At 34.4% G+C, this 26,801-nt stretch overlaps 2 protein-coding genes, 1 long non-coding RNA gene and 2 other non-coding genes across 5 annotated transcripts; all 5 read right to left on the minus strand.

Moving 5' to 3' along the window:
• Positions 1-1,144: 1,144 nt before the first annotated feature.
• Positions 1,145-2,704, minus strand: LOC133703658 (mitogen-activated protein kinase kinase kinase 17-like). Its single transcript, XM_062128272.1, has one exon. It carries the CDS (start codon positions 2,543-2,545, stop codon positions 1,169-1,171), a length of 1,377 nt encoding a protein of 458 aa, XP_061984256.1. The 5' UTR covers positions 2,546-2,704; the 3' UTR covers positions 1,145-1,168.
• Positions 2,705-15,311: 12,607 nt separating this feature from the next.
• On the minus strand, positions 15,312-17,594 carry LOC133681151 (probable protein phosphatase 2C 25). Its single transcript, XM_062104294.1, has 4 exons — positions 16,950-17,594; positions 16,172-16,510; positions 15,883-16,062; positions 15,312-15,768 (listed from the first exon to the last, which is right to left on the minus strand). Exons 1-4 carry the CDS (start codon positions 17,445-17,447, stop codon positions 15,607-15,609), a joined length of 1,179 nt encoding a protein of 392 aa, XP_061960278.1. The 5' UTR covers positions 17,448-17,594; the 3' UTR covers positions 15,312-15,606.
• A 6,035-nt stretch (positions 17,595-23,629) lies between these two features.
• LOC133691149 (uncharacterized) lies at positions 23,630-25,208 on the minus strand. The gene is made up of 2 exons (XR_009841612.1): positions 25,136-25,208; positions 23,630-25,030 (listed from the first exon to the last, which is right to left on the minus strand). It is a non-coding gene; the product is annotated as an uncharacterized LOC133691149 (long non-coding RNA).
• Positions 24,498-24,638, minus strand: LOC133681213 (small nucleolar RNA snoR136). Its single transcript, XR_009836462.1, has one exon. It is a non-coding gene; the product is annotated as a small nucleolar RNA snoR136 (small nucleolar RNA).
• On the minus strand, positions 24,707-24,792 carry LOC133681217 (small nucleolar RNA SNORD25). Its single transcript, XR_009836466.1, has one exon. It is a non-coding gene; the product is annotated as a small nucleolar RNA SNORD25 (small nucleolar RNA).
• Positions 25,209-26,801: the final 1,593 nt, after the last annotated feature.

A 26,801-nucleotide genomic window follows, 5' to 3' on the forward strand; every position in this document is an offset into this window, starting at 1 on the left:
CCACGCATGTTAGCTTTATATACTTGATATTTTAGTTTATATATCAAATTTATAGAATATGATTAAAATATTGCGTAAAAAAAGCGGTATAAGAAATAGAATGTGCCATTTAGAAAGTGAAACTTGAGAGTAAAGATTAGACGCTGATTAATCAATATACGGAGGTGATATTTCTTTTGTATGATGTTCGTAGATTCATATTTAAGAAATATTAGGCAATTAACTACCTTGAAATCACATATTTAAGAAATATTTTACTAGAGTACCAAAAAGGGAAAATCATGATCCGATTGGACAACTTCAGTCAGATTTGAATCCTCTCTCTTTGATTGCTGGACAAGACACTCGTGTCTCTTCGAAATTGAATGGATTCTAGTTGTAACCAACCTAGAACACAATCAACGGGGACACACATGATACCAGCAAGTTGCATGCCGATCAGCATGCATGCTTTTTTCCTGAAATGGCCTCATGGCAAACTTGTTGTCACTTTCATATGGCAAACAAAATCAAGCAAGACTACAAACCGGCAATCTTGCAATATCTTCAGTCTCGAATTGATCAATCACTCTTCTCAATTATTGCTCCTTATTGTCACCACAATACCCTAATTATGACTTACAAGGGCTCAGTTCTTCAAGTTGTTAGTTGCCTGTGCTTTAGATTTTGACCGATCCTTTGTTTAACTCATAGGAGGTAAGAGTTCAGAGAGTTGTGCGATGACAAAATGCTATGATTTTAGGATGAAGTTCATGTTATTTTATTACAAGAAGCGACCACACTCTTTCTCAGGATGTTTGAAGAAAACAATTACTCTCCACGCTCATCAAAGTAACAATTTTTAGATTGAGATAAACATCTCGTAAGGTGATTTTTAAAATTGCATTTCAAATGGTGTTTTATAAAAAAATATTTTTTTATATATTTTTAATGCACTAAAATTAAAAATAATTCTTTTACATTAAAAATATATTTTTAAATAAAAAATACTTTAAAAAATAATCATTATCAAACTATTAAAATCACTTATGCTTGTACTTCACAATAACTTTGCAGCATAAGCAGGTAACCAAATTGTAAAGCGAATACTTTTTACGTCAACGTGGTAGTTCTACTTGCTGTGAGGACTGGAATAACTCCATAATTGAACTGAACACATTCGAATATGCTAGCACATATTAAACCCAACAACAAAGATTTTACACCAAAGAATAAATTTACATCTCATTAATCTCATGAAACACAGTAAATACAACAACAAATTACACAACATTCTGAAGTAAATCCCTACCAACTCACACCCCTCCACCGCTAGCACCGCTTTTTGGGAACCATAATGACAACCCGAACCACCACCAGCTTCACTTCCGCTGCACAACTCACCGCGCCAATGAATTCCACAAAAGGACGACCCGTTAGAGCCATTCACGTGTAATTCGCCAGCACTAAAATTACAAACTTTCCGTTTTAACCTACCCCCTTTCTCACTTATCCACGCCGAACTGGTCCCTGATTCATCACCCTCGCCTCTTTCACGTTTCACACAACCACTCCTCACCTCAGCCCAGCCATCATTTGTTTCCCAATTTACTCCTCCACTAGTCACCAATTTACCAATCCTATTTTTAGCCGAAACCTCAATATTGTCAAAACTCGAAGCCGAACCTTGCTCCGTCACGTCATTATCTTCCTCGAAATCTGAATTGAAGTACCAATCAAGTACGCAACGTGGAGACAATTCGTCCCCCAGCAAATCAGAATTCACAGAAGCTAAGAATGGATGCTGCAGTAGCTGATCACAGCTCCACCGCTGATTTGGCTCCCTCTTCAAACACTTCATCAGAAAATCCTGACCCAGCACACACAACTTACTCGGCAACTCGGGCACTTCGTTTGAAAAGCCGATCAGACTCAGCGAATCAGCCCCGCGATCCTCCCAAGCCGGCTTTCCGGTGACCATCTCAATAATTGTACAGCCCAGAGACCAGACATCACTTTTCGGTCCCTGGTATTCGCGTCTGATCACCTCCGGTGCCATCCACAGCGGACTTCCACGTGGCAAAAGGGGCTCCCCACATGCAGCGTCAATCGCCGAACCGAAATCTGCTAGTTTAACGGAATCAGAATTATTACCCAATAGAATATTCCGTCCTTTAACATCACAGTGAACAATGCCTCTAGAGTGTATGTACTTCAAAGCAGAGACTATACAGTATGTAAATGACCGAACAGCCTGCTCGTCCACGTCAGCCAAACGTTGAGTTGATGAAGCCAGGTCAGCAAGGGTGCCACCTGGCAAGTACTCCATGTGAAGATTCCGGCAGGTTGTTGAATTTTCAAACGAGACGTCGTCGCCGAGGAATTTAACAATAAAAGGAGAAGACAACGAGCTTAGAATCTTGATCTCGTTGTCTAACGCTTGAACGTGATTTGCTTCAGAGGCACTCTTCACGGCAAAAACCGCATCGGTTTGTTTGTTGAAAGCCAAGTTGACGGTGCCATAAGAGCCTCTGCCTATGCACTTTCCTCTAACCCAAGAAAACATGTTGTGTGTTTTTCAATGAGAGCTCATTAAATTTTTTATGAAGCTCGTTTCAGAGTTATGAGGGCCCAAAACCATTTATATATATATATATATGCGAGAGTCGAGGGTACTGTTATGAAAATAAGTACCTTTATTTTATTTTATTTTTAACTTTAGTTTTTGGGGGTGACATGGAATTTACAAGTGGATAATTGAGAAACCGTTTGATGACAAGAAGGGGGGGTGGTTTGGGCTCCTGGGGTGCTGAATGGGGAAGGCGTAAAGGGGGAAGATAGTGGGGGTGATGATACTGAGTTTTATCCTTATCCATGATGTAGTGGATTGGGGTTTAATCTGGGCCGTTGAAATAAATCGAGATCTTGGTTGTTTTTAACCTGCGAGGTTTGTCTTCGTCAAAGGATTGGTTGATTGGTAGAATAATGAACACGTGGTTGGCATGGTAGTGGAAGGCTATTTTTGCGGTGGTTTGGCTTTCTGGTTGTGGATGAGGAATATCCATTGAATGGAAGGGTTCTTGTGTTCCCTCCTTTATACAGAATGAAACTTCCAATTATTAATTAATTAGCATTAAAAAAAATTAAAGAGTATTGCTACTTTTCATAAAACACTATTTATTATTATTGTAACAATACTTTTTTTTAATCAATATTTTTTTTAATTTTATCTTTTAATATTAAATTTATTTTTTATTAGTTTATTTTCCTCTCATGACACGGATCGCAGTTTAGCAAGTTTCTTTGGTTGACTTTTTTCTTTCTTTTTCTTAATTATATATTTTATTTTATAATTTAATATCAGGTTGATTAAGAATTAAGGTTCATGATTTTGTTTTCTTTTTATTAGGTTAATCTAGCCTCAATACACGAGAATAGTGCATAACATGTTAACCCGAGTTGACTTGAGTTGTTTTTTATGTTGTTTTCTTAATTGATATTTTTTTACAATTTTATTATTCAACATTGAGTCTGTTGAGAATTGAGCTTCCTAATCTATCTTAATTTGCTTAATATGGGGATATATTAGTCTCCTGATCAGGGTTGTAAGTTTTAACATTTTAACCCCTGTTAAATAAGGTTGTCTTAATCTCATGATCAGAATCACAGGTCCTTCAACATTGAATTTTTTTTTTATTGGGTTGTCCTCGTTTTGTAACCCAGGTCGCGAATTTGACAGGTTAATCCAATTGACTTGGTTTTTTTAATTGATTTTTTTCTCAATTTCATCATTTAATATTATGTTTGATTAAGAATTAAGTTTCATGATTTATTTTGATTTGTATTTTATTAGGCTATCCCGACTCCATAACTCAAAAATAATGCTTAACGGGTTAACCCAAGTTGACTTGACCCATTTTTTGTGTCATTTTTCAATTAATTTTTTTAATAAATTTCACCGTTCAACATTGGATTCGACATGGTCAATTAAGAATTGAGTTTCATAATTTATTTTAATTTTCTTTCTATATGGTTATCTCAGTCTCATGACTAAAGTTGTGGATTGAGCAAGTTAACTCGAGTTAAATCAGGTTGTTGTTTTTAATTTTATTTCTATAAGGTTATCTCGATCTCATTACTCGTGTCATGGGTCTGACAAATTGATTCAGGTCGTTGTTAATGTCCAATTTTTAATTGATTTCTTTTTTTAAAATCTCATCCTTAAACATTGGGTTGAATGAGAATTAGACTTTGTAATATGTTTCGATACATTTTCTATGAGGTTATCTTGATCTTATAACCCGAGTAATGGGTTTGACAAATTCACTCAAATAATTTTTTTAGGTTTTTTTTTAATTGATTCTTTTTTAGTATCATCCTTCAATATTGTGTTGATTAGGAATAAAGCTTCACAATTTATTTTGATTTGTTTTTCTTGGGGTTATCATAATCTCATAACTCATGTTGTAGATTTGACATGTTAACCCAAATTGACCAAAGTCAATCTATTATGTTGTTATCTTAATACTAAAAAAAATCTATCATTTTAAATTTTTTTTAATCAAATTATGTTTTACGAGTCGTCTAGAATGTTTTTAGACCCGTAAAGCTAACTAGGTCATATTATGTCTACCTCAAACAATTTAATTTTTTTTATTAGAAAAAAAATATTAGTAATATTAAATATTTTGTTATGTTCAATCCAAAGGGTGAATAATCTACTTATGCTCTAATTAAGCATTCTCAGTGAGATTTTTTGTAGGAGCATGTCTATTAAGTTTGCCGACTAAGAGACGGTGAAGACACAAGGTTCAGTGCTTACCAAAGGTTCAGTGCTTACCGATTATGATTAAATGCTTTACCCTTTTCTTTTTTAAAAAAAAAGAAGAAGAAGAAGAAGAAGAAGAAGAGATTAGTTACTCGACAAGTGTAGCCAATGGGACATCATAAAATCTTGGGAGGTGCCTAGTAGGTAGAGTCAAACAAATAGATTGGAATGTGCTAGAGCTTTCCATCCAAATTGCACAATTAGTTGTTAGAATTTGAATGTAATATTAAGGCACGTCCATAAAGATCATTGTTATAACCATTTAACATTAACATTAGATATTGTTATTTTTTTTTTATTTTTAAAATTAAGTTAATGTCGCTCACACTCTAAATGAAAAGCACGGGGAATGCCTGTTTGTTTGAGTAACTCAGTTAATGGTAAAACAAAAGATGAAAACAAGTAATTAATTAATTAATCAATTAATTAGGGTTAAATTTACGCGATGCATCATGTATATTTTAAACGCGTCGCGCCAGATCACAGAGAAAAACCGAGGAGCTGCCAAATGCCAAATAGGTGGGCAAAAGGCAGCAACCGAAATTCAAAGTACCACCAATACGGGGCAAGGGACCGACAGGGTTCGGTTGAAGGTGATGCCAACTGCCAAAGAACTTATATACCTTTTTAATGCTTACATGGCAATGGACGGTAGGTCCACGTCTCAACAATAGAGAACCTGAGGCAGGCGGTAGAGAGAGAAAGATGCCTTGTTGTCTGCTGCGTGGACCTCCAGCCTCCGTCAGATAATAAAGTCCCGGGGAGATGCTTAGACAGTCACCCTTGGACACTCTCTACTCTAATGTGCCACGTGTAATTAAAAAGTTCCTCTTCAGCTTGCAACTGGTTAAGAGTTAAGACTTAAGAAGTGCATTCATCTTAAACAATCCAAACAATTATTAATATTTTAGTAGATAAATCTCCCCGAACTACTTTTCTCTGTTCGGTGAAATGTTCGTGGTTATTGTTTAAAATATATTTTATTTTAAAAATATTAAAATATATTTTATTTTAAAAAATTACTTTTAATATCAATATATCAAAATAATTTTTTAAAAAATATTAATTTAAAATACAAAAATTTAATATTTTCAAAAGCAGACAAAAAGAACAACTTGAACTTTCTCTTTCTGACATCTTTCTCCTTCTAAACGAATACCATAGTCAAAACGACATATCTCTTCCTTACATGAAGGAAATCAAACAAAGACTAGCATATTTTCTGTCAACCAGGATCATATTGATTTAATGAGTTCCAGAAAATATCGTTTCTGGTTTCTTGAAAAAAGAAATTATATGGTTACACTACTGAATGCTGGACGACTGAACGAGAGTCAACTTCTTTGAGTTTGCACATCAATATTGTGATGTCTGTGTTTATTAAGGCTGGTATCTTAAAACGGGTTCCTGCTCCCACTTCTTTTCATGCTCATGCGCCTTCACTTGTTTGCCTCGATCAGAATAAGATACTTCGAAGATAAAATTTTGTTCGATCAGAAATTTTCTTTCGCAAAAAAATTAAATTTAGAGATGAGTTATCTTGTTAATAGAAGGAACAATTGTTTAGTTTTCTACAAAAAATAAATAAATAAATAAAAGAATTGCTTGTTGAGAAGGCAATGGTAAAGGAGTTTGGACTCATTTGGATATTCGAAGATGACTAGAAATCCAAAAAGTGAGAGGGGTTAAGAAAATGAACCCGTGGATTCTAGGACAAATAGTTTAGACTAGTTTGTATACGACCAGTTCTAAGCTATTAAATAAATATATAAATTTATTTTAAGATAAATTATTAATTCATGTACATGAATTTTTAAAATTAAAAATTAAGTTTTAATTCAAATAAATTACTTAAAATATTAAAAAAATACATTTGAAAGTAAAAATAAACTCACTATTAAAGTTACATCCTTCAATGTTTTGTAGAATATAATTCATCTATAATTGAATTTGAATTAATATTATAACAATCCATCAACTAGAATAAAATAACAATTTCATGTTAACTGGAAAACAAAGGAATTAAATTTTTCTTCTCTCTCAATTCTTCCTTCCTTCACTTGATTCTTTCTTAAATTAGTGTTTTATAAGTTTGACTTTCTAAGTTTACAAGGTTATTCTCCCACTTTTCTTTTTTTTCCTTGAATTTTTTTATACTTTTCCCTTACTTTTCTCTCTTTCTCTCTCGCCTTTTCTTTTCTTTCTTTTCTTATTCTGCTTCTGCCCAGTCAGCAACATATAAAAGGAAGGAAGAGCTGATTTTTTATTTTTTAATGGCAAATAACCATTTTACCCTTAATAAGTCGTTTTGCTTTTATTTGACGGTCCTTTTTTTTATTAGCACTACTAAGCTCCGTTTATTCTAAAATTTTAACCAGATTATATTCAATATATTTAAAAACATCTCATAAACTTTCAAATCAATCTGATGGTCGAATTGAAAATTATGCCCAATATAGTAAAACTGGTCAAATTGTGATTTTTCATCAAATTTCTGAATTTCTCCAAAAATTCTGAAATTTTAACCCAAGCTAAAATATCATATTAGAAGGCTTCACGCAAAGTTTCAGAATTGTTTGATAACTCAATCAAGAATTATGAATTTTTTTATATAAAACTAGTCAAAAAATATTGATAAAATCTTGACCTGGGTTATAGCCCACCCAAACCTTTAACATGCCTCCGCCCTTGTTTGTATGTATACAGTATAGTTATGTAATGGAAAAATCCAATTTTTTTAAGTTTTTTAAAAAATTCATGTCTTAGGAAATATTTTAACATTGTCATTAAATCTAAAAATATATTTATTTTAAAAAATATATATAAAAATAATTTTTTCTATCAACGTATCTCTTGTTTATCTTAGCCAATAAACTTTTTTTAACTGGAAGTATTGTTTATGGTTTTTTAAAATATCAAAATAGCATGTTTATATTTATGTAATTCAAAGCTTAAAAAGTCATAAATACGATAAAATCATACTTTATACTTGTTTAAATATTTTAATAATAAACAACCAATTTCAATCGGATTTTCATAAACAATATATTATTAGTTTTATTATTTTCAAATCAAATACATAATTATTAAAAAGATCATTATTAAAATTCAAATAAAAATTTATAATAGAATATAAAAAAACATGTCAAAACTAAAGTGTGTGAATCCGGTAAAACAATTTTGGATTGTCCAAGAAAAACAAGGCAAAAAAACAAAAACAACAACAAAGAGCCAAGCCCACACGCGTTTAATAGGTCAAGGGTGAGTGGGCTAGTTTTATTTTTTTCATCATTCACCCTTTATTTTTTAGAAGAAAAAGAAGTGACAGACAACATGTTATATGTTATACTTTATGAAAATAAGAGCGCTTCACGAACGAACCCGCAACCCCATACTTGTCACTTGCATTAACCAACTAAGCTAAGACTTGAATTTATCTTAAGAAAATTAAAAATATATTAAGATGTTTAATTGTTTATATAAATAGTAAATTACCATAAAAAATTCTATTTAATGTTATAGGTTAAATTTTCAAAATAATATAAATTACAAATAATAGATTACTGGAAAGTACTGATCGCAGGTGATGATGCACTTTTTTCCAAGGTATATGCGACATAGTTAGATATCAAGTGTCTAAAGGCTATAACGAAAGCACATGCCATGGGCATTTGTCACAGGGTCAGATTTTTCGTAAAATTTATCCACCCCACACGGCAATCTAGTTCCCTTACTAGACTTAGCATTTCTCCTAATTTCACTCGTGTTTAGCCTACATTCTAAATATTTTACACATCCAAGAGTCTTTCCCCTTAACCTCTCGTTGATTATAGACAAACAAACACAACACAAGTAACAAAACAAAATACAAAAGCACAAGTAACGAGCATGAATCCACTACTTATATGCATTGATACACATCGTTATCGAATTTGCCACTGCCCATGCACACTGACATTGTTTGTGCATGCTGCTGTAACTCAAGTAGTGTTTACATTGGTAAGCCCTCGCGCCTAAGACCATGACAAACCACCCCCACTTGAAGAGTCTAACGTCGTCATTGGAACATAAGTGAGGTACCCTTGCACAAGTTCTTTAAACTGCCACAAGTCAATGTCTCTATAACATATCGGCAATGCATAAAGGAGCAAGTTCTCAATTGAAGCCGGGGAGAAATGAGGGAGGCGTGTTGGAGAAGACTCACCTGCAGCAAAGAGATAAGGTAAGCACGTGTATGGTCAAGATTGAACAAGAATTAATTACGTGGAAGGCTGAGATAATGAAGCTCCTGCGGCTGACAGCTGGTAAAAGAGTAAGTTCATAGGCAAACGGCACCGTTTGAGAGAGGAAATAGAGTCCAAATACAAAACAGATGAATAACACAGCTGGCAAGTCTATCTGTTACTCTTAATTCTCAACTAACCGAGAATTACAATAAAAGGGGGAGGAGGGGCTGCAGAAAGGCAGCAAATTGCTTTGAAGCAAATCTCATTCACCCAGGAGGCCCGGGCTACCTCGAAGCTACCCAGAAACTTAGTTAGGGTTTATCAACATTGCATTGTTCTTTCAATTCAAGTTCATTATAATATTTAAGTTTTAGTTGTTATTTCAATTTTCCCAATTTACCTGTAAAGTTCAAGAAAAGCTATAATAAAAATTCTAGTATCTTTCCCTTAATTACCAAGTTCATTACAGTCTCTTTCCCATGAAACCTCTTATTCGTTCTCCCATTTTACCAAGAACTATATCCTTTGATTATTATTTTTGTTCAAGTCTTTGGTGGTCCAGAATTTAGACAATCTAATTGTCAAACTATTTATGGATCATAACATGAGCCTTCTTTGACTTACTCTTCTTCGGATCCTTTTGGTCATCGTGAAACGACTTGAAATAACTCATATGAAATGTAAGGTGAAGCTGCAGTCTCTCTGACAGCTTTAATATATAGGCAACAATCCTTCTTCTTTTTTTTTATCTTAAACGGCTCATCATGCCTTGACACTAGTCCTCAATGCTGATTTTTCCCAACTATCCTTTTCCAAATCTAAGGAGTCAATTTTAATAACACACTATCAACTTCCACAAACTCCAACAGTCTTCATTTTAGATTTGCATATTTTTTCATACGTTTGCCTACCTTATGCAAGTTGTCTTGAGCATATTCAAATAGCTCTTGCCTTTCCTTAGCTAACTTATACGCATCAAGATTATTTCCTCTCACTTATGTTTCGATATCTTAGTTGGGGTTTGAGGTTGCACCCCCAGCACCAATTCAAATGGACTTACATTCGTGGTCGATGACTTGGGAACGCTATAAAAAAAGTGAGCACTATGCAGCAACTCCAGCCAATTTTGTTGAGTCATTGTTACATAATGCTGCAAGTTCCACATACTATCCAGCAGCCCTTTCTTCCATTTCAATAGCAAACTCAAGTCTGTCATTAATGGAGCGATCTTCGTCCTTTGCAATAGTACTAATAAGATTTTCCAGATGCGTCCATCTTCCTTGAATTATTTCCATTGGCATATGATCTTGGGACAGAAAATCTTAGAACCAACCACACTCTAATACCAATTGTCATTGGGTTAGATTTTTCATCAAAATTTTCCAGTCCTATCTACCAGTCTAGTTCCCCTCCTAAACTTGGCTTTTCTCCTAATTTCAATAGCCTACAATCTAGCTAAGTGCTTCACGCACCTAAGAATCTTTCCTCCGATCTCTTGTTGATTATAGACAAGGAAACACAACACAAGTAACGAAATTGAATACAAAAGCACAAGTATTACAGGAAATAATCTCAACCTTTATTCACCTTTAACCAAGGAATATACAACAATCTCTGTGTATGTAATGCACAATTATTTATGCATGCTATACAACCCTTTGACCTATCTATATTAAAAGAATATAGAAAACTACCCCAAAATAGATATGGACAATTTTCACCCTAGACAGACAACTGTCAAAAATTGCCTAACCCATTGCAACTTCCTTTAATCTGAAACCCATCAAATCGTAAGCTAACCTGACAAAACTCATTATGCCAGTGTTGTTGTGTTGTTGCACACCTTGGATAACCCACCATCCAAGTCAAAAGTCGTATCGAGTATGAACCGGCTACTCGCATGCACTGATACACATCGTTATTGAATTTGTCACTGCTCATACATGTTGTTGTAACTCCAGCAGTGTTTACATTGGCACGCCCTCGTGCTGTGACAGAATTCCTCTAAATGCTTATTTATGATATTAATATTTATACAATATAAATAAATTGGGGTCCATTTATATTTTTTTTATTGAAATGAAATTTCGTTGCATGACAATTACAGTCCACAACAACACCAATCCATATCCTGAAAAGGATGAGGATTGGAAAGGACACCTTTGCATGAACTTCCAGTTATCCGCATTTCCTAACTTTCTATTACCAGATTGGGCAAGTGCAAAAGAGCCAGAGTTGGAAGTTTCGATAAATGATCATGCATGCACCTAATTAGTATTTACATTGTACCTTGCCAGATTATTGAGGAGTAAGGATAGAATTTCCTGTTTCAACTCGGGATATGATAAGATTTTATGCCATTGCATTTTCACCGATCAATGATTTTCTTTTCTTGTCTGTTCCACTGGATGATTTTTTTTAAAAAAAAAAACATTTTATTATCCTGAGACGTCCATTTCTTACATGTAAAGACTAAATTATATAAAGTAAAAGATATGAACTATAACGTCAAGCGAATTCATTTATCTTCCTTGCAAGTCAATGCCTAAAAAATCCCACCAAACTGAACACTCGATAAAAAGAGAGAGAGAGAGAGAGAGAGAGAGAATTTCAACGCATAAACAATTCAAGTCAAGAACGGGTAATTATTACTAACAAATACATGAAGATGAATCTCAAGATAAGTTTTCAGAAGGTGTATCTACTAGAGGAGATCAAGCTTTCCCAAACAAAAGCCAAAATACTGGTAGATGATTAAAAATCTGTTCTGCTAAACAAATAGTTCAATCCAAAAATCCCCCTTCCAAATAAGACCCCACTCATCCGTATCCTATCTACTAGTCTCTGAGTACTTTGTTCGAAATAGAAGAAAATTGCTAATATCTGTGGCCACGCGTTAAGTGTATGCACCAACAACTAAGCAAGGAGACCCCCGTAGCATTTGTTCTCCAAAGTTTATGAAATGATCAGGTGACTCTTTCGCATGATCTGTCATTGTCGGTCGGTCTAACGTGCTATGAATGTCCATGTGCCATGCGTGTATGTTCCTGGGCTGAGATCATTTGCTTAAGACGAAGAAATTGTTTCTTAGTTGAGGATTCGGTAAAGAGAGAGGAGGCCGAGGGGTTTGAATTGGAGGGGTTCGAGCAAATTCTTTACGCGTGAAGAAAATAAGAGGAGAGTTTAGTTGAGTTTTGTCCACGTAAACTTGAATAGGCTTAGACTAATCGAGATTCGAGATCTAAAAGGTAAGAAACTTGGGTGACTAGCCTTAAAATGAAAGGAAAGAGCTAGCTTCAAGTTGCGTGAGGTCGTTTGGAACTCCACTTGGCAAATTAACAATGTGTGAAGAACCACTTTAGGTGGTGGCTAGTAATAAGAGCTTGAGATTAAGAAATTTGTTTTCTTTATGATCTCAGGTTCGAGTTATGTTGTTGCTCATATTATGGCTACTGGAGGTTTATATGATCGTTAACTTCAGGATCTGTGAGATTAGTCGAGGTACATGCAAACTAGCCTGAACATTCATGTTAAATTAAAAAAAAAAAAACAATGTCTGAAGATAACATTTGTGGTCCTCGAAGAATTTGCCAAACGCACAAAATATCCGCGATTTCAAAGAATGAGAGATTTCTAGTCTTTTCCTTCTGTCTTTTTTAGGAACGGTACAAGTCATTTTGGCTCTCGATGAGATGTAGATTCCAAATGCTTACACGATTTAACTCAATCTCTCTTAAAGGGAGATTTTATATTTAATTTAGTTTCCCTTTACTAATTAATCAACTCAGACATTCAACCTCACGATTGAAGTAGTAATTCTTTACCCATGACCCACCAAATCAATCCTGTGGTGATCAAATATTTTGTAATCAAAATATATTCTGTCTACCATGACTTAATTAATATACGGGGATTAAAGAACAATCCACTCACAAAATGGCAAAGTTTGAGGGTTATATATCTCATACAAATACTATACCATAAGTTTTTCCTAAGTTTATCACAGAGAGAATTCGTTTCAGAAGGAAAGCAGGAGATTGGGGCCACCCTCCTGTGATGCGGATAATCGTCGTTGGAGAGCAAGACAAAAAAAACCGCGACGCAGATCGGAGGGCCGACAATCCAACGTGCATGTACACCAACGTTCATGCATAAACAAGACAGCCAGTTGTCAAGAATAAATGCGTTCACAATTGTGGTGATCATTAATCTGTAACCAAATCATGCACGTTCTTAATTTTTAAATAAATCATTCAGAAAAAATAAAAATAAAAATGTTTGGTTTATTGATCATAAATTAAAAGCTCATGAATTATTCCTTTTAAAAAAAATTAACATTGAAGTATTTGATTGAAAAAAATAAACCTCTATCATATTTTTCTCTTTATTAGTGACACTACGTGCTACTTTCAAATTGATTACACAGCATTTTGTTTGTAATACATGTTAATGCAGTCCTACATATAAACCACCGCTAAGAGCTTTCTTTTCGTCGGGTTTTGGAAGTTTTATTTTAAAGTGTTTTTTTTTATATATATTAAAATAAATTTATTTTATTTTATTTTTAATATAGTATATGAAAATAATCTAAAAACATTTAAAAAATTAAATTTAAAAAAAAAACAAAATTTGGACTAATATTATTTTAGCTGCACTGCTTAGCAAAAAAGAAAAAATTGTAGAAGTGCGCGCGCGTAAACGTGTATATTGCAGGAATTTGGTTAATCAATTGTATAGTTGAATCTATGATTATATTTAGTGTTCGGTACAAATTTTAATACGCCCAATAATGAGCACCACCCAAACAAGGAACACGTGAAGCAAAGTATGTGCACATATTTTATGTCTGGGACTTGTGTCAATAGGCTGAATCAAGACATCAATAGGGATCCCAGATGATAGGGTGCTTCCCTCCTTCCAGTTTTGAACCCCCCGCACCCCAGGAAAAAAACTAGAAGGTTACGTATAGCACTGTTTAATCAGTTAGCCCGAAGAAAATTAGATCCAGGCATTTCCAATTTCACAATTTGGCTCTAATATTTCCACTAGTTTAGTGATGCATAGCGCAGTGTGGATCGATCCAAACTTTCAAGCGTTGATTTTTTCAACAGGGAATTATATTAATATGTGTATCTGAGAATCCCACGTCCGAAAGCCTTCCAATTTCTCTTGTCCTTTTAGCTGTCGCGCCTAAATTATTTGACTGTGGAGGTAGACTGTGTGCTAAATGGTGGAGCTTTGCAAAATATCTTGATGTCCCAGCTTAAAAATGACAAGAAGTTAAGGACCCAGAAGTTCCTTAGAGCCCATGCCATGTTTGATGGGGACACTTGCATGAAATATTTGAAAGTAATCTTCGGAACCACCAAATTAAACAAGTAACACATGCAGTGACATGCGCATATGCTTTTTGTGAGTATAGTTGCGATCATTTTATGTCTGGCTGGTGGATTGATACGATTAAGAACACCAAAACAAGTAGATTGAACCAGCTCCGAGAAGCCAAGAACCCGACTTTCCCCTTGGACGAAAGGCCATGGTCTTATCATGAACTTGTGGTGTGGATAGAGCTCGAGGCGCTTGGTCTTAATTGGACATGAGCTGCTGGTGGGTCAAATTGAGTGAACGGGTCCTTGCAGACAACGAACCATCTTATTGTGTCTAATGCGATTATATTAGTATTCTTGTCTTGCTTTAAACCAATAAGATGAAGATAATACTAACCCAGATGACCATGATGTCTGTCCAACTAGAATTTAGAGGGTCAGTGGACGGCAGGAATGAAGAAATTAGTTTTGGAATAGAATCTTATTGGTCCTTAATAAAAAAATCTGGTCAAAGCGTTTAGGTTCATTTCCTCCTTTGTTTTTTTCTAGTTTGTTTTCGGTCAATAAAAACTAAAATCAAGTTAAAGCTCTTAGTAAGTAAACAATAACTTGCAAGGGAGGCAGGATGGACGAAGTTCCGAGGAATTTATTTCAAATACTATAATTTGTATATGAAAAGGACCTGGTTGAAAAGTCAGACGTTGAACAGTTTGTTAGCTGGATGAATTAAAGTCCTAATCACGCGGAATATTGACCTAATCTTTGGTATTAATTCCTAGTTTATTGCCGATATCGCTGCATAGCCATAGCGAATTGCTACTGAAGAAGCAACTGGCTAGATCTAATTTAAAGTTAAATCCCAAGTCACAAAGTAAATCAAGATACTTTCAAAATATATTAGCAAAACTTTATTGAGCAATTTGATATACGCTAAATACCAAAGAAGTGATATTTTGCTAAAGAATAAATGAATTAATCAATGAATGAATAAAAGAATATCAGCTGAGAATCCTAATATGTTCAATCAATCTTCCATGGGTGAAATAATACCCAAGATTGTCAAAAGCTATAACTGTTTCTAGATCAGACTACTCTAAAATCTAAATACAATAATTATTCGATTTTCGTCATCACTACCACCATATTTATAGTCAACCTGCAGCTCCCAGCTTGCAAGGATCTTCCACAAAACAAATATCCATCAGCCTACACGTGTCAGTGGATCATTATCAAGAATGGTTTTTAATCAAACATAGCGTCCCAGGTGGATCAGCATCACACTAATATCATCACAGGAGCCTCGTGAAACGGAGAGATCAGCAAGCTTTTTACAGGCAGATAACGGGTCTGCCTTCTCGACTCCTATGCACAAACTGCGAGCAAGGTCTACAGCTTCTTGATTACCAACCTGAAACCATGTAAAAAATTTATTTAGGTTATCTAAGCTAGTGGAATTGATTAAAAGACTTCCATATGAACACCACTTTATTTAGAAGAGCAAAGATTGCTTGTGAGAACATACCTTATCCCATAAGCCATCAGAAGCTAAGATCAAGAACTCATCTTCGGGCTTAATTGTAACAATTTTTGTGTCAGGCTCAGCTATTACCCACTGTTTAAGGTCCCTATCTCCAATTCCCCTAGACACTGCCAAGCAGCCTTGAATTCTCCAAGTTCCATGTATCAAATCAACGTAGCCACCCTGCAAAATGAATTTCATAGAAATCATTAGTTCCAGTTCAAACAAAGCTCTCCTCAAGACTCCATATTTATAAGAAACAACGTGCTTAATATGGTGATGAACTACTTACCATTGACTCGATTCTGTCCTTCTCGTCTTCCCTAGAAGGCCGGTGATCGGTTGTGAGGGCCTCAGCAACACCTCCTCTACTCATAACAGCACGACAATCACCAGCATTGGATACAACAAGGTTCCCCTTCCTAATTAAAGCTGTCACACAGCAGGAGCCACCTCTAAAATCTTCTTTTAAAAACTGGGCATCAGTATTTAAATAACCATGCTTAACTGCATCCTCAATTTCTTTCTCATCCCTGCTAACAACTTCATCTAAAATATTCTTATCTAAGTTCCCAGCTGCAAATTCAGCTGCTTTAGCACCTCCATGTCCATCAAAAATACCAAAGAAAGCCTGCAGAAAAAATGTATATTTCTAGATCAACAATCTGAATTAACACAGCATATAGCAAATTTGGAACTTTGGTTTAGCCATGAAAGTCTCCGTAACCAAAAGTATGTGTCTAGATGATCAGAAGTCTTCATTTACCAGAATCGTTTTCAAATTCTTTGATATATATTTAAAATCCCCTAAACTGAAACACGTTATTGTCTAATTCCCATTAAATTTTAATGATTTCCAATTATTTTTTTTTAATATCATGATCTTGATTGCAAAAATTTATCAACTCTTAAAGAAAGTTCAGTTGCCCCCGCAAAATCAATAGATTCAGACAAGTTATTCATCAAAACAATTTAATTTCACATGCCAATCTGATGAATAGTCATACTTAAACGCAGAGAAGAAAACTAGAAGAAAAAAAAAGTCACGCGGCCGAAAACTATGAAATTACCTGCTTGGGATCTCCTTCAAGGTCAACGACAGCAGAAAACCGATCCTCCATAGCCTCTCTCCTCCCTCTCTTACAATAAACCGAATAGCCATACCCTTCTCTCTCCACCTCCGCTTCCTCCCCTGCCCTGGACGTCGCTGGCCCTCCTCCGAACCCCATAACAACCGGTATATCCAGCCTCATCGGTCTTTTCCTCTTCAAAACCGTCGCGGCTGACCCCGAAGCCGAAGCCGAAGCAAAGGAAGAAGAACTGAGCCCAGATGGTGGTTTTTGAAGGCGAAACCGAAACTGAGAGCAAGGGGACAAGGATGAAGGAGACGAACAAGAACTAGTAGCGGAAGAAGAAGATGGAGATTGTGTTGTTGATTTTAAATGGGTCAGTGTTAGTGCAATTGTTTCTGCTGGTGATGAAGGGATAGATACCGATGTTTTGCTGCAGAAGAGATTTGCTGATGGGGAAAATACAGGAGAATTCGACACCGCAACGGAGCACGACATCCTTTTTCTTTTTTTCTTTCGTGTGGTGTTTGTTCTGGTTTTTTAAAAACGTTGGGTTTTTGTTTCAGCTTTTGTTGTTTCTGTGATTTCTGGTTCGACTTTGTGTCTTTGTTTCTGTTTCCGTTTTCACAGAGATGGTTTATATAAAGGGGAAGAAAAAACCCTTATCGCGTATGGAAATAATGCTAGGCGGTGATTGTGGTTGGTCCTTTGACTACGATTTGGGTTGTCGTAATGTCCGTTTTATCCCTGGGAGATTTTTATTTTTATTTTTCCTCTTTTGCAAGGAGATGGGGTCAAAGAAGTCTCCTAAAATAATGGTTACGAGTCTTAAGATTTGGAGTGTTTTTACTTGTACTTCGCACGATCGCCTAGCAATATCCATGTCACTCCATTGGTGGGAGCGCGTGCTTTTTTTCATGTCAGGATTTACGGTGACGATTTTTTTAAATAAATATGTATTTTATTTGCCTTACCCATGATTATATGATTTCATTGGCTTCTAATTTTCTGAAATATTCACTGAAGTATCTATGTGGATGCTTGCTTTATTGATAAAAGGGCCTTAAATATTTTCTCATCTTGTATTATTTTTCTCAAAACCATGGAAAATTAAAAATAAAAAAACTATACGTTTTTCTCTGCACTCACAGCTTAAAACTTGTTTATTCTGTAAAAGAAACGAAGATGCTATATATTGTAGGTGTTGTTTAAATGTTTGTTTAAAAAAAATTATTTTTAATTTTAGATCTTTTTCACGTGATTACTAATGCTAAGATTAAATTTTTAAAAAAAAACGCATTAATATATTTTAAAATAAAAAATCACTTTTAAAAATAATATTTATTATTTCTCCAAACAAGTATTTAATTTAGAGTTATGAAGAGAAGTGAGAAATTACAAAATTAAATTCAGTTTCATTTATATATATAGAATTGAATTTGAATTTGTATTTGTGATCAATTATACTAATTCAAACAAAATACATATGAATCCGCGGGTTGGAATTCAATCATTAATTTCATGCTGTATAAAAAATTGAATTATTTTCTTCTTAAAATAGGAGGAAGAGCATCTTTTGAATAAGGGCAGCGTCGTCGGGAAAATACTGGCAGGAGGGAGGGAGTGTGTGGAGGAAAGAAGCTAGATATTTTTATTTGTGGAGGTCAGACACGTTAAGGGTGTGACTGGGAATGGGAATCGTGGCAGTGTTTGGAGAGTGTTTTTGACTCTCTTATCTTTCCTTTTCAGACTTTTATTACCAGTGAACTACTCGGATCTCCTTTTTTCTTAGCTCGGAAGATTTTATATGGGTCCCGTGCCGACCGCGCTCGAGCGCAACTTCCTCGAAGTTACCGTTGCTAACAACGTGTTTCTGTTTGGCGACCGTTACGAGTGTCTCGTTAGGTATCATTACATCATCAGCGTTCCAGATAAACATTAAATTAAAAACGTTACACTTTTCATTTTCATCCTTTATAAACTCACCACCGTCACATCTCCACCCTATGCATCAATATTTTGCAGTATCATCCCTATTACTTATTTTTACAATCAAATTCGCAGCAAATAAAGGATTCGATTGTTAAGAAAAACACAATACAGCCCTGGCGTGAAAAAACGTGTTCTCGTTGGACAATCACCCCGCTAGTCTAGCTGAATGACTCTAGTCTTTTTAACATGGCTCGATGCCTCCCCGCTCAGTATTTAGGTTTTCTCGGGCTCCTCTCTCCGAAGCTCGACACAGAACACCACAAGCACCAATTTGACACGGCCACCTGGAAATAAATGAAAACCTCTGGTTATACTATCAGAAGGATTCCCGTGGGGTGTATTCAAAATAAACTACATAAAAAACCTCAGTGACGCCCTGCGGATATTTCAAACAAGGAGAAAGAGCGATCACTTTTTTAAAGAGATATCCATGTTGTATGACCTGCATAAAAAATATCTATCGTTTAAAATATTTCTTAATTAAAAATATATTAAAATAATAATTTTTTATCTTTAATTTTAGCACTTTAAAATCATTAAAAAAACACCTAAAATTATACTCGGTAATAGTGAACAAGACAAAGTGATTATCTCTATATACATGTTTGATTATGATAAATAAGACAAGATAAATATAAAAAACAAATATTTTACCTTTGATATGTAATATTGTTGAATTTATATTTTTTTATTTTAGTTTATAGTGAGTGTTGAAATTAATAATATTATAATAAATCTAGTTATGAAACAACGACTGCTTAGTGGGATGACCTGAAACCAAGTCGACCCAAGGCATGGATTGGTCCAGGTTTAGAATTAAATAGAGAAAGGATTGACTCGACCTGACACTGTGAAAAACTCAGGTCAACATGGGATAAAACACGTGTCAAAAGCCCGTTGTATTTTTTGAAAAAAATAATCAAAACAAATTGCTTTGATTATTTTTTAAAAATATTGTGAGTTAACCCTCCTGATATGTGATCTCCATCTTGCATCGGGTCGCCTTACGAGTTGGGTTTTAAAACTATAATAGTAACCATTTTTTTATTTATACGTTCACCTGATTCAACTCATGTTGATCCTCGCAACCTATAACCCAGACCATGCCCCGATCAACTTCCAAATCGGGTTTTAAAACTATGTAATAATAATTTTTATCTGTATACTGGCTTGGGTTAACCTTGGTTAACCCTCCTGATGCATAACCCAAGTCTTGCCCTAATTGACCCTCAAATTGAGTTTTAAAATTATAATAATAATTATTTTTGTTCTTACGTTGAATATGGTCACTCGTGACTTAAGCCTTGTCCTAGACTGACTCTTGAATTGGGTTTTTAAATTATAATAATAACCGTTTTTATTATTACGCTAACTCGGGTCAATCTGACATGTGACCTGGGCCTCGACCAATGACCTGATTTTTGTCCGAGATCGATCTCTAAGTTGATTTTTAAAATTACGATAATAACCGTTTTTATCTTTATATGTCTTGGTTGGACAATTTCAAAAATAATTTTTTTACAAGGATATTTTATAAATAAGAAATAATAAATATTATCTCCAAAGATATATCTTCTTTGTACTTCTTGTTTTGAAAATACAAAAATTCATTTTAAAATTATTCAAGAAATATTTATTTTTATATTATTATCTCTTTAATCAAATTTTCTATTGTTTTTGCGTTTTTTTTTCCAAAATAATAATTAAATATTACTTAATGAATATCAATTTGATATTATTTTAGAAAAAAACAATAAAAAAAACTTTTTAAAAAAGGCGTTTGAAATCTAAAAATAAACGCTCACATATACGTCCTAGTAGGGCCCCCATGGGGGGAGTGCTCGGTCAGTGGGCTTTTGATGGAATGTTGACGTCGAATCCCAGCTCTATCTCAATTCTGAAGCGATGGGCCAATTCGTAATGAGCATTGCAACTTTACATCCCAGACTGTCAAATGCTTCTGTTTTCCACCCTCGTCATTATTAAGCCAGACAGACCAAGATAAGGCCTCCCAGCTCTCTTTGGGAGGATCCAGTGAACTGTTGGTAGTTTAGTCCGCCCAACACAAATGAAGCCGCCACCTCCACTGGATCAGTGGTTGACTGGTGGTGGTCTTTCAGCTTCTCTCTGTCCTGAATTCATCGTATTTGTCTCAATCTTTTTCAACGCTTTAATTTGGATAAAACGGAAAGATACGAGACCTCTTGCAAGGATATGAAGAGTTCAAAACGAATTCCTCAACTGGTCATTATGTAACTTTGCTTTTCAAAAATTATTAATTTAAGTATTATAAATCTTAAAATTATTAAATATTTACATTATCCTTAACGTCGAAATACAACCAAACATCCAAGAATTAATAATAAAAAAAAGTTCAAAAGGAATTATGTTATTATTCACAAAAATATATAAATATTTCCTCATATAATATAAATTTGACCATTCAAAAGGAGTTTTTTTTTTATTATTAACATAGATGTTCAGAACAGCTTGAGCGCACCTCAACTAATCCCACGGGTCGTGAAGTTAACGACCATGTAAGCCTCTAGTAGTTATCATATTAATAACTACATCTTTTAATTCTAAATTTTTACTAATAAATCCACTGTATAGTTGTCCAAAAGGAGTCTCTTAGTTCCTTAGGTTGATTCAAGAATCCGCTGGCTTGAAAGTTGAAACCAAATCTAAGACCAGATTGATTATCAATCAAAACAGGACATCAACCTTAAAAGAATCCAGTTAACTCTGCCAGATTTCATTTGACCTGTTTAACCCGCCATAACTGGGTCCAAACTGATGGTCAAGCTATTAGACCTTTTAAAAATAGCACAAAACATTGCCGTTTAGAAGAGTTCCCGTCACTTTTCCTTTCTTTTCTTTAGTCCAGTCCAAAATCAACCCTGATGACTAATCCCCAGCTCAATTATTCTTTCAAGTTTCAACAGAGCAGAATCGGACCAGCCACCGCATAATCTTCTTCTCTGTTGACAGCTATGACCACCATTGAACTTCAATTATTGAAGGCGGAAACTGATCTAGCAACACCCGGTCGTCCACTCTCTCTAGTTAAATCAAATGCACTACTTTTCCTTTTGCTTCTATTTCTTTCGTGGCTATTGACTGGAGACCTGTACGTGAACTTAAAAGGTATTAACTGTTGTTAATTTCTTAACTATAGAACACAGAGTAGTACATGCTCAGAGAAAAGAGAGTGTGCTGAAAGAAAACTGAGAATTAAGCAAATGCCAGAGAGTATTCTTATTACTTAGGAGTTGCACTGCTAATTTGAAGCTTTTTGTATGTAACATGAGTATTCAGATCTGATTATATGCTTAAAAGACGCAGGATGTAAAATGATTTCTGATTCCAATTTATTAACCATCGTATCTGAAAAGCTTAATCCGTTTTTAATTGTTTTTAGCACATTTGGATGATCTGCACTTTTGTAAGATTGTAAAATCGGTTTCAATAAAAGAAAAAACCTGTTTAGTATTGAGATTGATTAATGCATGGGATTACTTTATCGTAAAATAAACTGTCAACGTTATAGATTGGTTAATAGAATGATAATTTAGCTAAGTTCGTGACTGAAAGTTGGCACTGGGTTCATTAGCTTGGCTATGAATTTAGGGAGTGCCAGAACAGAGCTGTCCTATGAACTTAAGAAATATTTTTTTAAGAAAAGATGATGAGCAGCGGGGTCACATCTGTAATGCTATTTCTTTTTTTTTTCTTTTTTTTTTCAAATTGGTACATTAAATTAAAATAATAATAATTCTCCTGTGAGAGTTTGCCGTACATCATGACTAGAATGATGAAATCTTTTAAAGGTAGGGGGTAAAATTATCCTTTCCATCTTTTACAAATTATTAGGGTTAGATTGTTAATTTTCTGTTTTCATAGTAAAATTTTTAATTTAAACATAGAATAAAAAATTACAATGTCTACTTGCGTCTTTTTATTTTTTTTAATAGTATAATTACTTTGATATTTTAAAAAATAAAATCAACACAATTCTCTCATAAGATTTTAAATTGATTTTATTATAATTTTAAAAATTACTCATGAATCATTTGAAAGCATCCTAAACGTAAATAGAGCTGTTGCACTCGCGAATCTACTTTCCCTTTTCTTCTTTTCTGTCTCCCCAGCTTGAATTTCACTATAACCAACCACTGCAATTTATTTGACCTTCACAACCGGGAATGCTGCCAAATAGTTCTGTTCCTCCGATCTACCAGGTTGTTCAGTTGAGTTAACTTTTGTTCAAGTTAATAACATAAACGTCTGCTTTTGAATCTGAATTGTAAGTGCTTTAATTTACTAAACCGAACCTCCAAGGTTTATTATCATGTCATCCTGCAGGTTAGGATGTTTATCGCGCGCCATAAGTCGCTCTGCCTTCTACAGAGAAGCGTTAAAAGGGACTGCAGTTACTGTTTGCTTATTACTATCCTCCAATGTTATTGTCTTAGGGTAATCAAAAGTGTTGGCATTGTAATTTGTGGCCACCTTCGACAATCAGAGTTCAACCATTTCTAGATCCAGCTTTTGGGATGCCTACCAGCAACATGGATGGTCTTCATGGCAACATATAGTTTCATGAACCCCCCTTGTCTTCTCTAACGAGCAAAGAATCTTAAGATGGCAAGGGGGCAATTCCAAGGTTTCAGAAATGAAAATCCAGGTTATAAATAATGATTCGGCTTTTCATGATTACTAACACTTTCGGAAACTCAAAATCCTTATAAAAAGCGGAGGTGGCTTCTTCACCAGTTCTACCAAAGGAAGCGAAAATCACAATAACACTTATTGGGAAGCAAGCTGGTCAGAAAAATGCAGCGAGCTCGTCCACACACCATGCCTTCTACCCTTCTTGGGAAGCAAGCTGGTCAGAAAAATGGCATCTTGAATCTACTGTGGCAGCATTCAGAATTAGAGACCAGATAACAGATTCCATACCCGTCCTCAAGTTAAGTAATTCCTAAGTACCGCATCAGTCTTTAAATATCTCACTGATTGATGCTTTGCTGATAATTGAGATGGAAGCAACCGATGAGATCATTCAAAGCTTTCTCCAAATTTTAAGAGCTCTTGATTCTTAAAAAACTACATGCAATTCTTGCACTCCGTAAAAAACACCAGAGAAACTACAAATCGAAGACCTCATTCATCTCCATTCCACAAAAACAATACCTTAAACTGAATAGCACTCGGGTAGAGGAATCTAAACACATGGAATAGAAATTCTAAACATCCATTTTGCAGCAATTTAACCAATCTTGAGATTCTGAAACATATCACAAGAATGGTTGTAACCTTGCAGAAAACAATCACACTATTATGTTTGATTTCAAGCAAGCAAATTGATTAATCCTTTCTCTTTAGCGATTTTTGGAGGACATCCATAAAGATGAAAACAATCCTTCGAACAATCTTCAATTTTCTTTTAACCGAAAAATGATTCCAACCAACATGTTATTATTATTTCATTAGAGGATAGTGGCATCAATTGACTGCAAACAGATTCAAAAGTAAGATAACATTGGACTATTAGAATGTAGTTCCCCGACGTCCAAATGCAACACAGAACGCCGCTCTGGATAGCGAGGGGAACAGTTTATTTAGGCTTCACTAACATAAGCATAAGCTAATCAACTTAGTTTTAGCTTTTATAAAGTACTGATGTGAAGCCTCAGATATTAGGTAAAACCTAAACCCAAAAAAAATAATTTGAAAAAAAAAAGCAAAATAAAAGCATTAAGAAGAACTCAGTCCCTTAGATGTTCATAAAGAGTTGCGATCATTGCCGCAAGTCATTACAGGTCTGTATTGACTCATCACTGTTCCTTTAATGCTATGAACTCCAATGTTTTGAAGAAAAAATGAAGAAAATGAAAAATGGAATGTAGTTGCCCCAGGCGTCCTCCCAAAGCAACAAAATGAAGGGCTGAGGGAGATATATTTAAAGAAGCAACACAAGCACTTTTGCTTCAAGGGAACGAGTCATACGGGAATTGATAATCCACGCTGACCAGATAGTGAAGCCTTCTCTTATTCATAATCATAAAAGGAGTAAAAAAGAAACCCTGGAGGATTTGGAGAAAAAAACAAAGAACATACCCAAGATTAATTTTCAAATAAAGATCTTGACTTTGAGAGTCCTAAGCTAAAAGAAGGTGAAGAACACAAACCCTAAGGAGCAGTTGCTGTAGAAATTCATCGACGCGATACGAAGACTGGGAAACCTTGTTTTATAGAGTGAGATGAAGATATGAGGGACGGCTCTTCTGCGGATTCCTTAAATAAGTGGTTCGAGGGTTTACCCTAATTGCTTTAGGAAAGTACTGGATTGACCTTAATAAATGGGCTTTGAAGTTTTAAGATGTTCATTCGTTATTCAATCATGGGCTTTTCTTGTCAAAAAAAGCCCGGGTTTTCCATTTAAGGCACTGTTTGGCATGCGCCTTTGGTACGGAGGTTTGTTCTGAATTCAGTTTTAGATGGGACATTTTTACTGTTCTCAGCTCTGAATTTGTGTGGATCACTGAGGGCAGGCAGTAGCAGTAATTCTAGAAATGGGCTTTACGTTATTTGCTTGGATCAATTAGGCTTTATGTTCAAGTACATCAGAACCTGCCTCGCTCTGTACCACCACCTTCATCGGCATCTACAAACTTTCAGGCTCGAAAATTCTGTTCGTCCTTCTCTTTTCTTTTTTTAATGAAAAATACTGGAATAATCCGTTTTTCTTATATTTTAATATATTTTTATTGACAAAGATTTACTGGACACTTTTTGTGTATTTCTTTTTCACTCAAATAGAAATAGAAGCTCTTTCTATATATATAATTTCTAGTTTCCTTTTACATCTATTTATTAGGAGTAATTATATATTGGATTTCTTGATATTTTTACTTTATTCGTTATTCACTAGATAAAAAATTTAGATATTCATAAATTATTCATCGAATTTTGATATCTAACTATTATTTATTATTGAATAAAAAATTAAATAATTAATATATATATATAATTTAAATATTCAACAAATATATTTATATAATATAAATATATATTTGGGGCTAGACTCAATGAGTTTTGGGTTATGCTTGATAATATTCATATTATATATATTATTCATTAAATAAAATAAATATCTAAAAAATATTCTATTATTCCTGTCGAGATAATATCGATTAGGTTTATATTAATTTATAATCTCTACTGATTAGGCTTTTGCATGGATCATTTTAGGGCCGTTATTCTAAAGTTGGGCTTCACGTTATTAAAAAGCTGCGTGATTCAAGAGCAAACAACAAGGAGAGCGGGCGAATTCCAGTCAACTATTGAGACAAAAATACAAAGACAAAAGGAAAGAAAGCATTGGTTATCCTTTTGATTAAGAATTATCATTTTTGGTTTGGTTTAATTTTTACCTGTAAAAATAACCAAGTTAAATTTTATAAAATTTTAAAAAAATCAAAACCAGTCCCAACCGACCAGTTTCAGTTTGGTTTGGTTATTTTATATTAAAAACTGAAAATTATATTGTTTTTTGGACTTTATAATGGGTTCTTTTCAGTTCGGTTCGCGTTTTTTTTGCTTAGTTCGGTTTGGCTTATTTCTTATCTAAACCAGTTCTGTTTGGTTTTTTTATTTAAGACTTATGAAACCGAAACCAAATCGAACCAATTTTTTTTAAAAAATATTCTAATATGTTTAATCAGTTTTTTTTCATAGTTCAGTTTTTTTGGTTATTTTTTTATGGTTTTCTCGGTTTAATCGGTTTGTCGGTTTTTTTTGCTCACTCTTACTTTTCATACACGTGACGAAGGGTATTTTAGAATTCTAATGCAG

Source organism: Populus nigra, chromosome 1, assembly GCF_951802175.1.
Source record: "Populus nigra chromosome 1, ddPopNigr1.1, whole genome shotgun sequence".
NCBI classification, from domain to species: Eukaryota; Viridiplantae; Streptophyta; class Magnoliopsida; order Malpighiales; family Salicaceae; genus Populus; species Populus nigra.